General features: G+C 36.4%; 1 protein-coding gene across 2 annotated transcripts in view; it reads left to right on the top strand.

Annotated features, from left to right (window-relative positions):
• The window catches only part of GPC5 (glypican 5), a 323,760-nt gene that overhangs the window by 184,033 nt on the left and 121,158 nt on the right, over window positions 1-18,569 (top strand). For both annotated transcript variants that reach the window (XM_059839213.1, XM_059839214.1), the window contains exon 6: window positions 8,068-8,188. In XM_059839213.1, coding sequence (XP_059695196.1) covers window positions 8,068-8,188 — 121 coding nt within the window. The remainder of the gene's footprint in view (window positions 1-8,067; window positions 8,189-18,569) is intronic.

An 18,569-nucleotide genomic window follows, 5' to 3' on the forward strand; every position in this document is an offset into this window, starting at 1 on the left:
TGCCTAAGGAGGCCTTTGGGACATCATTAGCACTTCTTAAGGCCTATTAAGAACTAATTTTTAGAAGACACAGCCAACATCAAAACTTTGACTAACTGGCTTCCAACCACACACAGAATCCTCTCAAAAATTTTAGGACTCAAAGAAAGGCTGTGATGGAATGTTGGCATTTTTAAGCTTTAGAAGAGTGCAAAAATGTTTTGTAGGATTAGAACATAATGGAAATTATTGATGATAAAAGATTTTGTACTGTACAAAATAAAAAACAGGACTGGGCCACACTTGGAAATTCATTGAAATAAATACTCTGAAAAACTCTATAATGCTTTATTACATACTTCGGCGTTATTTGTTTTATTCATGTGAACCTAGTTTCAAATAGCTCTGTTTAAATGGAAAATCTGTTTTAAAAACATTATTTCAAAAACATGTCACTTAGTCTTCAAATGTAGAAAAGTCTTAAGGCTGATCTGCAATTTTTTGTTTTCCTTTAACAAGGCAGGTCTGGTCAATGATAAAAATTATATACCTATCTTTTTAAATACATGCTTTAGCATAAATAATGCAAGAACACATTTTTTTCTGGAGTACAAACAGTGGTACAACTTTACTCCATTTTTTCCCACTCTTCATGTTTAACAAGTGTATATGCATTCTGGGTTTTTTTAATATATACTAAATTGCAGGTCTAAAAAAAAAAAACCTCATTGAAAAATTCAAATACATTTTATTTTATATTTTATTTTACTGAAATTTTTATCAATTAAAATATATTGAAAATGTCCAGGGGAAATGGGATCTGTCCTAGAATTACTACAAATACTGTTTCTGATACCGAGATGTAAGAGACTTTTTACAAACTTTCTGAAGTTAATTTTGGTATATCTACTCTTAAAAACTATGTAAGACTAAAAATAGCCACCATATGTCTAAGTTCCAAGTAGTTTTTATTATTGCAGTGATCCTTTGATTTGTTCATCTTTGCCAATTAAAGTTTACACCACTGAGCACTCTTACTCATTTGTGGCTGCATATGTTTATTTTTTACTTGTATTCAGGTAATTGTTAATTTCTCAATTAACATTACCCAGAATTTTGAAATGCCTAGCCATGATGAAGATGCTAACAACAGCAGGTGTAAACCAGTAATTATCAGCAATCATAAAGCAAGCAAGCTGAGTTATTAAAAATCATATCCCATGTCTGAAATAAAACAAAATGTAGTGGGAACGCTGTGGTATTCTTCCATTCTTAAACACAGTGAGACTATATAAATACAGGCGCTTGCTCAAAACTTGTAAGCGCCAACAAGCTAAGTTCTGAAATAATTTAGAATTCAATTAATGTGAGAAGCTGAACAAAACAAATCCCTTAACAAGGCCAGTACATGAAGGCTTGCTTTTAAAAACTAGAGGGTACAAATAAGAAAATCCATTTCACGAAGGAGAGAACATTCTGCAGAAGTTGCAGTTTGGTTACTGTATTAATGGCAGTTAAGAGATATGAAAACAGGGAAGGTAAATAAGTATACTATTTTAAAAGTTGGTCTCCTGAGCATATATTCTCATCATCTGGATCTTCCCAAAGAACCCAGTAGAAGCAAACACTTTAAAAAGAGTTCTCTAGCATTTCACTGCTTACTTCAAGCAGATGAAAGCCAGCATTGCATCATTTACACCAAATTAGTTTCAGATGTAGAAAATTAGGTGGATAGAGACTTTTCTATTGTTACCAGATAAGGAGCTTGTGGTTGTTTTCTGTTTACTGTCATGAAGATTACTCTGCTGCAGTAAGATCTCATTTGAGATGAAATATCACAAATGAAGATGAGAATTCTATTGGCACAAAGTGATTAACAAAACAAGTTTGTCAGGCAGTGTCTCTGTACAGCGGCAGCAGCTCTGGCCCCACTGAACGCCCTACAGCTGTGTGACTATCTGACACACACACCAGCATTTCAGGGGGAAGGCAATATTGCCCACTGGAAGCCTTTCACAACCAGAACAGTTGTCTCAATTTCATGACCCTGTAACTTGACAACTTAATGCAGAGATTCCTGAGTAGCTCTTGATAGTGGCAATTGTCGCAAGCACTGAAAAGCACAAGAATCACACAAAATCATAATCCAGGTTGGAAGAGACCTTTAAGATCATCTAGTCCCACCATCAAACTAGCAGCATTATCACCATAAACCATATCCCCCAGACTCCTCTCAAACACTTCCAGAGGTAATGACTCCACCAACCCCCTGGGCAACTTATTTCAATGCCTAGCCACTCTTTCAGTGATGTGGACTTCTTTTATATCTAATCTGAATTTCTCTTGTCACATCTTAAGGCCATTTCCTCTTTCACTTGAGACATGGCAGAAGAAATTCTCACTGCAGCCTCCTTTCAGGTAGTTGTAGAGAGCAATGAGGTTCCCTCCAAGTCTCCTCCAGACTCAACAGGCCCAGTTTCCCCAGCAGCTCCTTATAGGACATGTTAGCCAGACCCTTCATAAGCTTTGTTGCCCTTTCTGGGACATGTTCCAGCACCTCAATGTCCTTTTTGACATGACCGCCCAAAACTGAACACAGGATTTGAGGTGAGGCCTCACCAGTGCAGAGGACAGAAGGACAATCAGTGCTGTCCACCTGGGCACATGCTGGCTCATGCTCAGCTGTGCATCAGCCAGCACCCCCAAGTTCCTTTCTGCTGATCAGCTCTCAAGCCATGCTTCCTTGAGCCTATGGTGCTGCATGAGGTTGCTGTGAACCAGGTGCAGGACTCAGCACTTGGCCTGGCTGAACCTCATGCCATTGTCCTCAGCCCATTGTTTGAATCTTTCCAGATCTCTCTGTGGAGCCTTCCTACCCTCCAGCAGATCAACACTCCCACCTAATTTGGTGACTGAGGCTGTATTTGAGCTGCTTCTCCAAACCATTGATAATGGTGTTCAACAGGATGGACCCCAGTACTGATTCCTGAGGAGCACCACTGGTGACCAGAAGAAAGCTGTGACAAGTGGTGGAGGTAGCAGTTGAAAGAGATACATCAGGATGGAGTGACCAGCTAAACTTGCTAAAGTGTAGAATATCACCAGGTTTCTCGGAAGAGGCTTGACTGCCAGTGCACTTAGGGATGTTCTGGACAATAACTTTCCTGTCGTAGTACACCTTTCATTACTTTAATCTCCCACTTGAAACATGGTCATAGTGCCTAAAAGTAGCTTGAAAAGGAAAATCATAATCAGTTGTTGACCATAAACATGATGTATTAGTTGTCATCACAAGATAATACAGACTATTTTGTGCTGGAGGGATATCCATGTACAGATCTTCCTGAAGAACCACATCCAAAATGGCTGAATCATACAAGAATTGATGTATTTATTGCTTCTAATAGCTTTTCCAACTGCATGTACCAAGAAATCGGTGATAGCAAATAAAGCATGATTTTCTCTTTTATCAGAGATCTTGAGAGAATCAAAAGTAAACCCAACCAATTGTATTCATAAATACAACAGAGAGTAATAGGTAATTTATATGAATATTCATATATTGAGCTCAGAAAATGGGCACCTTGTAATTCATCACTTTAAAACATGTTTATAGAATACAAATATATTAGTTCTTGGGTTTTTTCCTAATGCTGATGAAAATGAATAGTACTTGGGGACCAAGTCTGCCTATTAAAGTGATGTGATACATTACCATGCTTGTACAGAAATGAGCACAGATGGCGGGTCTATTATTTCTCTAGCAAGAAATTTGTCATCTTTTTTTCCCCAGGATTCAAATCTGAGCAAGACTTGCTTAAGTCAGACTACCTCTGTGGGGATTCTTAAAATATTTTTCCCATTACTTGTACATTAGGAGTTAGAGAAACAGAAAGTGATTAATGCCATATTAAAACTTCAAAATGAATGGAGTCTCTCAAACCAAGAGTCTGAGATTTTTATCCCCTACCCAAATAAAGGGAAACAAATTTTGCATGTAAATGTGAGCCTACAGGGATGAAGTTTTGTGTACCATGCTCAGATTCCCAGTAGCCTGTTTAGCTTCGACAGATCATTTAATTTACATTAGAATACTTGAAGATGTTAGATTTTTAGACATTTGTTAATTAAACACAATTATGTAGAGTATGAAACAACTTATGAGTCATTTATAATTTTTGTAGGCAAAAGATACCATTTCAAGCAGACAAAGAGTGGATTAAACAAAACTGTTGACTTTCATAATCTTACTTTTATGATAAGAATCAATCAAGCAATATTTCATAAGGTTTTGTCAATGCCTTATTATATCCAAAGAAAGAAAAAAGGTTTTCAGTCTGCCTTATGATTTGTCAGAGCATATAATTACAACAAACTCAAAGTTAAATGAGAGCTTTTCATGTCAATTGGTCAAAGCTGGATCACCTTGCAGTGAAAGCAAATTTAATATGGGTTAGGATTTCCAATAACAAGAAAAATGCAAACTTATACATTAATTTACTTCAATACATTGAGTGTGCTCACATTTGAACATTCATTACACACTGTCTCTACCACTTCTTTCTCCTCACACTCTTCCCCTGCTCCAGCACAGAGTCCATCCCGTGGGAGTCAGTCGTCCATGAACTTCTCCAACTTGGATCCTTTTTACAGGCTGCAGTTCTTCACAAGCTGCGCCAGTGTGGGTCTTTTCCACAGGGTGGAGTACATCAGGAACAGGCTCCTCCAGTGTGGGTTCTTCCAAGGGTCACCTCCCAGCAAACCTGCTCCAGCAGAGACTTCTCTCCATGTGGGTCTGCAGGGCTGTTTCTCTCATGTACTCAGTTCGTCTCATCCACCTCCTCTTGCTCAGCATTTTTTTCTCCATTTTAATCTTCTGTCACAGCAGTAGTACCACCATCACTGACGTGCTTGGGCTTGGCCAGCAGTAGGTCTGTCTTGGAGCTGGCTGGCATTGCCTCTGCTCTGGGGAAAGCTTCTCCTGTCCTGTCCCAGAAGCCACTCCTGCAGCCACCCCTGGGCTTTGCTTTTGCCAAGCAAACCAAATATATTTTGGACAAAATATTCTCCCAAATCGAATTTCATTCAAATAAATCTTAGTTTTTGAAATCCAGCTCCTCATTTTCCATACGTGACGGTTACTCCTGGTATGTTCCTGTGGGAGAAATCACATCCAGAACCTGGAGGATCAATTTCAAGACTAAAGTCTTGGAATACAAAATTAAAAACTCTAAAAGGAGTAAAATCTTTTCAAAGCTTGAATAACAACACATCACTTCAAAAGTATAAGGATTTTTTAAAGGAGAGAAATATCAACTCCTTTAAGATTTAAGGTGGGAATGTGGTAAATATCTAGTAAATATCTAGTAAATTTGATACCATAAAATTTTGGAATCTGTAGTGATTATACCATTACTGGGTCCAAAGTGTTGGTATATAAGGATTGGTATTTTCTCTATTGACATAACCTTGTATCTTAATTGGGATCTTCTGGAGCCTGTAACGGACAAAAATGTCAGGAGAATGGGATGAAATGTGTCAGTTTTCACAGAGCAAGGTTTGAAGAATTTGGGGGTAGGCAGTGTATTTGGCAAGGCTTTAGGTGGAAAGGTGTACTGATCTGTTAGAGAATGAAGGATAAGGAGCCTGCAGGCAGCAGAAAGCAGGGAAAATAACAAATTAATTCTGTAAGCCCCAGAAAGGATCACGCCAGCTGTTGGTGAGAGAAGGATCAGTAGTGAGAAGGAAGGTGGAAATATGCTAAACAGCTCAGGGAAGTAAGAAAAAGTAATACCAAGGTTGTTACTACCAGTACCTATTGATCCAAATATTTGTTTAATGCAAATAGACTTAAAGATGTGGTGTTATCAAGCACTAGTGTGCTAGTTGTCACTGTTTCAATGCATGTCACCTCTGCTGCAGCTTCTTATCCTTCCCCACTCTCAACTGAAAAAAGGTGAAGAGGAATATAGGGAATGTTGACTCTGAAGATGCTGGAGAACATGATTGAAACTCCTAATATCAGGTCCACTCTCAAGACAGCATTACTTTCCCAGCTAATTTCTCCCATGTCAAAGAAGGGAGTCAGTCCTACAGCAAATACCAACTGTGCAAGATCTCTGATTTCATTGTAGAAATAGCTGAAAAAGAAATGATAGTCAGTCTTGAATAAGTCATTGCCAAATAATTCTCAAGTGAGTAAAACTCATAACATTGTAGTCTAGGGAACTTTCAGCTTCTGCATGATTTATTTCTTCTTGCATGGTTAGAGAAATGAGTATCATTGAATTAAGAAAAGAGAAAGGGTATTCTTTTTCACAGTTACACAGTTCACAGGAAAATGTGCAATAGTTGGGTTTGCAGCATTTGAAAAAAAGGTGTTAATTGGAAAATTCTGAGTGACAGAAAGTGAGAACACAGATTTTGCATGCTGTGAAACAGAACAAGACCACTGGATTAAAAGAATAGACATAACCTTCAAGATTTTTTTATAGTGTTATGGTATGAAGAGAAATTTTGGTGTTGCATTAAACTAGTAGGTTGAGTTAAACCAGTTGTTTTTCTGCTCACTGCAGCATTGTTCAGCTGGAATTAATTTCTTATTTATTTATATATTTTGTTTCATACAAACAACTGCCAAAGAAATTTTTGGAAGGTTTTTGTGTTTAGTTTTTTCACACTCAGAATTACCAGAAGGTTTGTTGACCCAGCCCAAATTGCTGCATTACACAATGGCCCAAGACTAGCAGGCAGACTGTGGATTCTGTACACACCCCTACATACAAGGCTTTTCCCCATCACTTCAAGCTGGCAAATGGCTCCATTGCTACAAGGCAGCACAAAAAGCTGCCTGCTGTAAATCAAAGTAACACCTTTTCAAGAATAGGAACCATTCATTTATTCAGTATGTACGCTTCCTCAGGAATATCCTAAATCTCATTTAGGGTGAAATTTAAGTAAAGATCAAGGACAAAATATTGTTGTTATGAGACAGCCTTGTTTTACTGAACTGCATTCATTGTTTAGCATATATGCAAGCTTTTCTGCAGAGCTAAGAGGACCTGTAATGTTTTCCATAAAACAAATTTTGCAAAACATGAATATGCAGTGTTGTCTGTGCTTATATGGTGATCTAACTGGCAGGAATTAGATATTTCTTTACTCTGATAAGGTTATTTCCTTTCTTTTCCTTACAGCATAACAGCTGGCAAAATACTTTTGAGACAGAGAGCTATAGAGCTATCCTCTTATAGAGTACACTCAAAAAATATAGCATATGGAGAGTATTTGCATAATGTACAGTATCTGTGATGAGAAGGTAGATATTCAGTTTTTCTTGCATAACTTGAGTATTACATATAATATAGTAAGTTGAATGAAGAATTGCTTCTTAATAAGCTACAGAATCCTGCTCGGTAGTTAGTTAATTTACTGTATTTTGAATTTTGATATATTATAAACAATGTTCTACTTACTCAAGCAGTTCTTTTTTGAATCAGCTTATATCTGTTTTTTTACTTCTTTTTATATATCTACATATCAAGTACATTTTGGCCAACTCTTACTTATATAATTTATGTAATGCTAAGTAATTAATGCACAATGTGGCTGTTATCTTTCAATAAATATTCTCTCTGTGCATGCACTCACAAAAACACTAAAAATCTTCAGGTTTATTTCTGAGCATGCAGTGTGTATGGAATCTAGACTTTGTTTTAAGACCTTTAAATGTCACACATTAAGGCAATCATCATGTCGTTGTATTTAGCAAAGCCAAAATGGACCACAGTCTTTTTACACACACAAAAAGACATGCACGGGGCTGAATGTTTCATGCTACAAAATGTAGATAACTTTCCTTGTTAAAGTTTGCATTAAACTTAAAATGCTAATAAATAACAGAACTTTGTGAAATGTAGTAATTATATTTTGTTGTATTTCCTTTTTGTGAAAAACGTGCACAAAATTAATGCATCTCTTTAAAGAGGTAGGCTGGTGCCATGAGAGATACTACAAACTAGAAGATGACTCTCTGAGAGTAGAGTAAGTTACTAAACCATTTTTATGTGTGTTTCTGTATTAAACTAGCTATACGCACCGTGTGGTTGGCAGTGGAATCAAAGCTCAGTCTGCAAATCCAGAAGTAAAAGTGAAAGGAACAGATCCTGTCATAAGTCAAATTATTGACAAGCTGAAACATGTTATTCAGGTAAGGAGCTTTTTCCTATGGATACAATATAGTTCTAACTACCACTCTAGTAATGAAAGTATTAATTTACTGCACCATAAAGGTTAATTCAAGCTTCTGCTCAGTGCACATCTACAGCAAAACACGAGTTGCTCAGTGCCTCACTTCAGTTATTAAAAATTATTTAGTTAAAAGGCTTGCATGTGGTAGAAAAGAGTGGGAAGTGAGGCTCTGGTAGCTGGGCCATCTGTACCTGCAAGTACCACAACTCGGCATTGCAGTGAGCTTACAGAAGCACCAACAGGGTGATTTAGGGACATTAAGTGGGTGCATATGTTTACACAACAATAAGACATAATTTCCCTCTTCCCTCTTTGTTAAATCTAGGATATTTCTTAGCTTGTATTTGTTTAGATGGCAGATAGAAAACCTAGGAAGTTTGAATGAAAATCACATGCCTGCTAAATGAGTTGGTGTTAATCACCTGATGAGCATATCTGTGACTTAATAAATTGAAGGCTTACAAGGAAGTCAATTCCAATGTGGTTTTGTACAGTTATATTATTGCACTAGGTTTACAGGATAACAGGTATCTCTGGTCACATGCCACATTTATATGCACAGATAGCCAGAACTAGAGGACAAAAACATAATTCTGTAGAAGACAACAGTTATTTTTCCGACAAAAAGAATAAAAAAAGCTCTGTATTTCAGTTTAAAACCACAAGTTTTCACTCTGATCTGAAGGCTCAGTGACCACAAAGGTTCTACAGGCATTTTTTGTCAGTGGCCCATTTAACCCAGTGTCCTTTCCTCTGCACCGGTAAAAGGAGAGGCTACTTAGGGAAGCCATGAAGCTTCTCACTGTTACTGTCTCAACTTCCCTTCTCTACCCCATTCCCCAAACAAGAGAATTAGAGATATTAAATGTCTTCTCCTTGCCTAGTGCATTTATATCCATCTAAGGACTTGCTTTAATTCTGTTTTTACATCTTCTTGTCAGCTTTTAAGCATGGTTTTCTGCATGATTTCTGGAGTTGAAATATTACTGGTTGCTTCACGGTAAAGCCTCTTGGTTCTTATATCTCTAATTGTGAACAATAACTCTCCTCTGACAACAAAACAAAGAGTGCTGAAATAGAAAAAAGTGAAAAAACAGAAAAATTTCTTTTCCATCAGTAGTGTTGTTTTCTGGGAGAAGTGGCATTAGATTTGAAGTTCAAAGGCAATCATTATTCTTTCCTTCTTAAAAGAAATATCTTTTTTATCCCTCCAGCTTCAGCATCATGCTTTTGTCTCTCTTCTTTATTAAAATGCCATCTACAATGATGGGAAAAATCAATGCAATTTTCACTACAAGAGATGCCATGGTTTAATTAATAACTACAAAATACTATACAAAGATAAACTTTGTAAATATTACTTGGTAAGTTCCATCTATCAGAAGTTTTTTCCTCCTTTTATATTAAAACTGCTCCCTATAGTTTATTGTGTTGCTTTCCTCTAGAGACTTGAAGTTGTGCTGTTTTCTCCTTGAGTGAGTACCTAAAAGACTGGAATAGAATATTTCCATTATAAAGTATTTCATTTTGAGAGCTTACTTGCCCTTGTCCCTAAAGACTTGAGTGGATCTTGGGGAAAAGGACATAGAATTTACATACTGAAATGCTTACCAACCTCCAAGTACATTTTCTTTCTGTGGGATTGTTTCTTTCCTTGTAGCTCTGAGTATGAAAATAGGGTCAAGGGATAAAGAGAGCATCAAAATCCTTAGAGTCCTGACATATAACTGCTTTTCCCCAGCTGAAGAAGCTGCAAAAAAGCTTTCTTCTACACCATTTACTGCTTGGGAAAAGAAGATGAGGAGTGTAAATTAGAGATTCAAATACATAAGATCACCTTTTTGTCTTGTGTGATTTGAAAAAAGATGAATCACATACTAAACTTACAATGGGGCAGAAAATAAGGGGAGCTTAATGGATTGTGGTGATGCCTCAGAGACAAGAGTTATACTTAAACCTAACAAACTATCCAAGCTGTATTTCTGAACTTCCACATTTTAAATAGCTAATTTAGTAGGATTAAAACATATTGGTGAAGTTTTTCAAAACTGATAATTTCTAAAATTTACAGGCTATATACTTTAATTCATCTTTAGGGTGAAAATAGCAAAAGGGCAGATATTTTTGAGATCCTTTTCTGATCACATTTAATGTTAACTTAGGAAAAAAAATCAAGACCATTCTGTCCTGCATACAGAAACAGATGGATTTCTTAGCATCTCCTCCATTTTTTTTCCTGTTGGTTATACAATGGCATAAAAATACCAGGCAAAGAATTTGCTTTAAAATATGTAAATATCCAATGTTTAAACTGTATTTTCCAGGTTGTCTCCTGTTAAAAACTTTAAACCCCTGAAATCAACCCCTGGTTGCATAAGTGACAATATCTCTTTTCAGCAGGCTGTGGTTTCCGGGCAGTTCTCCTTTGTGAGAGGCTCACAGTAATCCTCTTTTTTCTGTAAATACTGGATTTACCAAAAAATCAATAGAAGTTTTTGATTCTGTTGGACTCCAATGCCTGTAATCTGTGCCCTGGACTCTGCAGGTTTGTATTCACAACAACAAAGTGAAATTAGAGGAACTGATATGAACCAGTCAGTGCTGAATATGGCTTGAAAAAGTCACCTTCTTCTGTAGAACTCCTTACTTGTACAGACTGATACTTTTGAGAGTTTTAAATGATGGACCCTTCTCATTCATTTATCTTCATGGCAGGCAAATTATGGGGTCAGTGCATATCATTTTATGTACTGCAGTCTGCAACAACTATCTCTCTAATAGGTAATCAAGATAAGCAAAGTCAGTTTTGTACAGTGTAAATAGTAATGGGAATTATTTTCCTTTCTTCCCCAATAATTTCAAACCATGATTAATTCATCATTCCTGCAAGTACAAATACTAAGATATGAAATAAGTATGATATTTTGGAGCTGTGATTACAGGCAATTGGACCTTGGTCTTTCCAGTGTGTTTCTTCTTTCAGAAGAGAATCTCAAAAAAATACTGCTTTTGGAAGTAATAGACATTACTTGTAGCTTGTATTTACAGGTTAAATAAAGTCTTCTTCACATTAGGAAATCTTGCCATGGCAGAAGATACTCTTATGTCTGCCTGTCTAAATTAGGCAGACCAAATCTCCCTCTGGAGATCTCCAGAGGCACCTACCATTAGTGACTATACTGGAAATTTAAATGCTTCTCTCAGGATTAATGATTTCCAATTTCTCAGTTCAGTAAAAGGCATGTCTGAACCTACTTGGAGAAGATCCCACCTTGCACTGCTAGACCACTAGAGTGCTAGCTGATATGCATAAAATAATATTTACCTTCTCCAGAAAGGGCTGCAAACTGTCCCTAATGGAATTGATGCTTACATTCCTTAATGGAGTAAATGCCATTACTTCATATGACATTAAATGCTGATGACAGTCTAATTTTTCCTTTACTACTTGTCATTATTATTGCATGGTGAATGCTCTGTTTCACCATGCTCCCATTTGCCCATTTACCTGTCTCAAAAAGGCTGCAAAAATAGTGAGATGAGACTTTGTTTTGACGCTGATTTGGCATGGTGACAACTAAATTTTCCATCTGCATTCTTTAAAGCTTTTATCAATGTACCACAGCAGAGTCAAGTTAATATGTGTTTTTGTAAGAGCTGTTCAAGTATGAGTTGGAAATTGTGGTGGAATACATTACCTGACTCCTCATCTGCTCATACAAAGAACCATGTTTTGAAATTATTCATACACAAGGTGTGGCACTTCCAATTGTGCCTACTTACTCTAGTGTTACTATAACCACCTGATTGTTAAAACCCATTTTCCTCTTAAACTAGTGCCAACAGCTGTATATATGTCACAAATTAGACATTTTGATTACTTTTTTAATGGCTGAAACACAATTCTTTCTCATGGAATGAAGGATTTCTCAAGATAACAGCATTAGACAGATTCCCTGTTTGACTCACTCTTCAGTAACATTATTGGATACTCACTTTCTAAACTTTTCTTTCCCTTTCTTCTCTTAAATGCTTTTTGGTGATATAGTGTAACCTGCAGTTTGTACCTTTCAGTGACGGGTAAGTGGGAAGCAAAATTTCCGTGCACTTTATGCAGCAGCCATTCAACATTCACTGGTACTAGAATTGCTTTCAGCTGTGTTTGCTCCTAAACTGCCTATTTTTTTTTTTTTTTTTGCTCTAGGAAAGACTTCCCCATGAGTTTGTTTTGTATTTCATATAACAAATGCATATCTAAATGTTAATTTTGCCTTAGATTTTGTTTTTATTGGGGTTTTTTTACACTTTTTGGTTTCATCTAAAGTTAGAACAAATCTGCAGGTAAAGAATAGCTCAGTATGTTGATTGGGTTAATTTTTTTCCCCAGAGATTTTTTGGTGCTGCTTCTTTTTTTTTATTATTATTTATTTCTGGAAGTAATACAATGCTACTGTCTTTTTGAAAGCAAACTCTTGAAGAAATTCTTGTTTTGGCTAGGCATGATAGTAGAGTACTACTGATGTAGGGATATCAGGATATTCCTACTTGACAGAGAAGTCTATTTCATATTTGTTTTGTGAGCTGTTCCAGTCTTTTATCCTCTCTGTGGAGAGCTGCCTCTGACTGCTGGCTGGTGCCAACAATATGTTAAGTGCTTGACTATTACCACTGCATGTAAAATATTGGCAGAATTCCTGTAAAAACATTAAGCAGTTAGAGATTAGGTGGGAAATTATTTTCTGAGATTCATACTCCTCCCTTTAAAGTGTACTTCAACTTCCAGCTTCAAAAGTACACAAAAGAGTGCAGGATTGCTGATGCTTTTGTGTTTCTTGGGAGTGAAAAGGTTTTCTTCACAGTTTTGTGATGATAGTGAAGGTATAAACCCTTTTTGTTGCTCACAAAGGTGGTCTTTCTGTATTTCTGTCAAACACTAAAAGTTACATGAACATTCTGAGATTACTGTATGTCTTGGAAAACTATGTGTAAACTCAAACCTACATATTGTTTACGGGTAGAAGGCAGGAAAAGAAAGTGATTAAGAGGGTATGTATCTTAGCTGATGCATCTCCCACTGCTGGGATGCTTAGGAGGTAAATTGAGAAAAACAGTCACCAGCCACATAGTCCTTCTGATCAGTAATTTAATTAAAACACCAGTAATAGCTTCCCCAGCTTACTCTGTTTTTCACTAACTAGATTACCAGAGTTATTAAGGGCTAATCAAAGCCCTGTTTATTTAGAACAAATGATTATTTTTGTGAAGTATCTTTTTTTAAATAGGATTTATGCTGAAATGAAAAGAGTATACATTGCACAGGGCTTTCTGAAATTGTTTGTTGTTCAAATTTGTATAAAGCTCTTAATAATGGGCTAATTAAAAAAGAAAAAAAAAACCTTAACATTTGATTCAATGTTATTTTTCTTCTTGCATTTCTTATAAATCTTTGCACAGTTCACAGTGAAAAAACATATTTGTTGATACAGCAGGGAGATACTGTCAATTCTTATCCAGTTTTTGAAGAGAGCAGTAGAAGAGGAAAAAAAACCAGCCTTTTCTAGCTACTTAGGTGATAGTGACACTAACTGAAGTACTCATTATGGTGCAGATCCTATCTACAAAATTCTATTTTGCACCTAAATTGTTTGCTGTCATAGCTGGTAAAAATTGCTTGTGTTAGGTTTTTTAGCAAAACAGGACCATTGTTCTACCTTCTCATTTTTAAGTACAATATAAAGGGAAGGAGAGTTTTGAGATTTTGGAAGAGCCTGGGGTAGCTTCACCTGCTCCTCATAAAGACCACCACACTGTACACTGTTATAGTACATACTTCTTAAATCAATTTTCTTATTTCAATAGTAATAGATAGAGGAATATTCTCAAACTGACATGTTGGAAGAACATATTTGGTAAAAGGGAAGAGAAAAATGTAGAGCGGTATGAAATAGGGCTGTAAAAGATTTAAGTTAAGCAGGATATCAACTCTCTAGTCAGTAGTGAAAATCAAGGAGTGGCTTTAACTTATGAAAACTGACACACATCACAAAGCCTTCCATTGGTTATCTTAATTGACAGCCTCTTAAGAGCAGAAGCTTAGCAACTAGATAGAATAATATGACATCAGGATGGAAAGTATCAACAAAACTTTGAGAAGCCACTTAGTGTTCCTGTTCATACTAATTAATGAGAGATGTAATCTGTCAACATCTCAACAACATTAAGAAGATACTTTGTATTCAAGAAAATACATTAAAAAAAGAAAAAGAAGAGTGGGACAGTAGGAACCATTAAGGTGTAAGTGGCATTTACATGCTCTTGCAGAGGTCTCCTCAGTGCCATGGGAACTCCCATGTGAGGGGTTCCTCTAGGCTGACCTATCAAGGCAATAAGCAGGATGGCTGTGCTGGGTGTCCATTTGTGCGTTGGTGCTGGCTCAGCACTGTGTCCCACCTTGGTTTGCTGGCTCTGGATTGTCTACAGGAGCAGAGAGTGTTCAAATACAGCAGCAGTTCCAAAAATGTTGATGGGAATGCATTGCCTTTTGACAGTTCAAGTGTCACAGCTGAGGAGAGTGTTTCTGGGGGGGTTGGGGGTTGGGCTAGAAGACCTTTAAAGGTACCTCCTAAGGTGAACTCTTCTATGGTTCTACTGACTCCATGACTACACTGTGTGAACTCATATGCTATTAACACCAGGTAATACACATGAGAAGAGCTGTCATAAATCCTACGGACATGAAAAGATGTTGTCAGCAATTCTAAAACAGCACAAAGGAAACAGGATTCTTTATCATCAGTGATCCTAAGACCATTTCTTAGAAAACGTGCAACAGTCATTATACATAATTGTGATACCTAAAACGAAACAGGTACCACAACAACACAAAACACCTAAAAAAAAAAAAAAAAAGGCATTTCAGAAGCATTTCAATGGTTAACTGTTCAGGGGAAAATGTTGCTGGGCACAGACTTTCTGGTCTGAAAAGTAATGCATCCTTTTTGAGCATGTTGAATGTTTCCTATTTGAAACACGCTATTTCCTTTTGGTCTCAGTCCTGGGAAATCCTCAGAGGCAGTGACCTGTGGAGAGCAATACAGAGCAAGTCATTTGCTGCAAGCATCATTGCAATTTGTTCTCCTTGCCAGTTTGTAAAATAAGCAATGTGTTCTATAGGCACAAGAAAAATCCGTCTGGAAAGCAATCTGTTGCTCTGAAATCTTATAAACAGAAATCTCATGTTATCTATGAGGGCTGTGTGTTGCCTAAAGAACTCATCTGCTCTTTGGAAGTTTTGGAATTGTGAAAAGCAGCAGCACAGTATGGAGCATTCAACTGCTTTTGAACCCTGTGGGTCTGAAATCCATGTGGATGACACAAACTGTATTTGAAACAGTACCATATAGCTTAAGGTCGCAAATTTTGCTCAACACATCCCTGTTTTTGTCTTGAGAGACTAAGTCAGCAAGCAGTTGAAGAATCAGTACCAAAGGTGAAGTATTTAATTTGCATGAAGTCTCAGCAAAGCTGCTTAGGACTATGGAGTAAAAGGAAGTGTCAGAAACAAGCTGTGCTGTGCATTTTTTAAAGCAGTTTTTGTTTTAAGAGAGAATACGGAAAAATACAAATATATCCTGGCAGACTATGGTTATGTACCAGGTTTGTGGGTAGGTTTCTTAACTTCTCTCCAGTACAGAAATATTACACTGCTCTGTATTTAACTGACTGATACATTTAAAAAACAAAACCCAAAAGAAGCCTGATATATATGCTGATTCTAAATTCCTTCTAAAACAAGCTTATTATAAAAAAGACATTCAAAGAGGAAAACTTGTCAGGATAGAAAAAATAGTAACTTTTATAGTAACCTGATTGAATAGACATTTATATATTTCTTTACAAGACAGGTTAGCTATTACTTTGAAAAAATATTTTTCAAATTTAATCCTTAAAAAAAAACAAACTAATCCTAATATACTTTATTAAACAAATTGTGCAGTCTAATTTAAATTTTTGTGTGTTCAGTTCTTTAAATGACTTTTCAAAAACTTACATCTTAAAAGTAATATTATCTTATTTGTTGGCTTAAAACCAGCATACTTACCAGTCTCTTAATGCTGTGTTTTGCCCTTTTCAATACTTGTCTGTGTCTGATGAGCTTCATCCTTAAGAGCAGACTGAGGAAAGCTTTGAAGATCTAAACATTCTGCTGCCAAATACCCACCCTGACTTGTTTGCAAGGCTCCATCCTTGTAGGTCATAGTTTGTAGAGAAAATGGGAGACACCTCTTTCTCATTCCTACTCTGGAACCAGTGATAATTGTAGCAAAGTGCTCTTCTGTCAGTGGGACATTGGTGGGACACCTCTGCTTCCTCTTTTTCCTGGATTTTTTTCTTTTCTCTTAGTGAGTCATTCAGCTTGATCTGTGGCCTGCCTTACTGAAGTGATATAAACAACTGTAGGATAAAAAACCCTCAAGCAATGAACAATTCATTTGATTTCTATAGGGAACCCAAAACCAATCCCGTATCTGTAAATTCCTAAACAAAATATACAGAGCCCAGTTTTTCATGTATGATAATGTTTTGATTAGAAACTTCTTTTCTTGTAACTTGCTTGTCACTTCAGTTGAGCAAAATCATTAAAAGTAATCACTATCCTCATCTAGTTTACTTGACATGTGATTACTGTATAAATGTCCTCAGGAGCACTGGCCCATAGTACAGGCTGTGGAAATGATGAAAAGAAATTTTGTGAGGACTAAAGGCTTTTTCTGATAGAAGTACTGTAAGCTAATTTGAGATAAAAGTGTTTTCCTTTATTTTCAGCCTGTTAATGGGATTTATATTTGCAATGAATACAGAACTCTACTATCCTTCTTCTATAATCCTTTAAGTATTATTTTGCCAGATCCAGTTTTCCCTTCTTATTTCTGTTTCCTGACCATCTCCAGTTCATTTTCTTCTTTCAAATAATCATATGGATTTCATCTTGTCCTGCAAAATACTTCCCTGTCATAGTCAACATTTCTTTTAACAGGTATCTGACCTATGTTTCCTGTTGGTATGCAGGTCTGGGACAATGACAAAAAGCTCAAAAGCAAGAAAATTGTTTCCCATTCAGTCAGGACTATAACTGAAAAAATTAGTTTAAATATCTGAGTTAAAGTCTTACTGTTAGGTACTAACTATTCATGCAAGAAAGGAATAGAGAAGTATATTATAGCCTCTGTGAAAATTTTTGTCTTGATTGTGATGAAAGATAGGGAGGCATTTCAAAGTGCAAATAATGAATGACTATGATAAAAACGCAGTGATAAGATTGAAAGAGGCTGCAAAATTCCAATTCTGTTACCTTGAACTGTAATTTTCTTCTTAATGCAGCTGCCTTGCCCTAACTCTGCCTTGCAACAGAACTATTTACTCAAGTCTATGCTCAATTTATCGAAGCACACAGATCTGGGCAGACAAAAACCTGCAGCATAATGTGGCAATATATATAGCAACAGTAATTTTTCATGAAAAGTGTGCAAACTTCTCTACCAGACCTGCATCACAGTAAGGCTGTTGTTCATAAAACTATCCGTCATTAATTTCTTTATTTCTTCATCCCCTGATTTTACACCTTGTCAAATACAGAAATATAACAATCTGCTTTCCAAGTAAATCTCATACAGATTTTGAAGAATCAGGTAGTATCATAATCATGGATGATGGTATTCAATGGTTGCATGGAAGCATTCTGGGAAGTGTTTTTATTTATTGCAGTAATTTAATCCATTTCATCTGATTTTTTCCACCTTCTGTTTGTCTGTTGTTCTACTCTATCATTTCATTCATTAGAAGTCCTCCTCTAAACCTCTGTACCTCCATGCCACAGTTCAGTGCTACATACCTAATACTTATTTTATCATAGCTGTCAGTTTTCCCCCATTCTTCTGTCTAAGAATTCTTTTACAACCAATTTGAAGCCTTGTTTGAAGTGCCAGCCATTGGGTTCCTTTACAGTTCAGCTGCAATTAGTTCCTCCTGTAACAGCTCTCTTAATTTCTACTGTCTACTGTTCTTAATTAATTAGATTTTTTTTTCCTTGTACTTTTTCTTCAATTTTAGATTAATTTTGTTCCTCTACTTCTGCTTTTGGAGGCGTGGGAGATTCTAAAAGTATGTCAGTAACTGCTATTATGGAGGGCTTGGGCTTCAATTTTCCTCCCAGCAGCTTAAATGTTGTCTCGAGAGCTTCCTTTGATTGGTTTTGTATAGATCTACATGTAGCCTTAATATTTTTTCATATCCAAAAGTTATTACATACCTTATCTACACAACTCACAGGGTTCACTGTA

Source organism: Haemorhous mexicanus, chromosome 2 (assembly GCF_027477595.1).
Source record: "Haemorhous mexicanus isolate bHaeMex1 chromosome 2, bHaeMex1.pri, whole genome shotgun sequence".
Lineage (NCBI taxonomy): Eukaryota > Metazoa > Chordata > Aves > Passeriformes > Fringillidae > Haemorhous > Haemorhous mexicanus.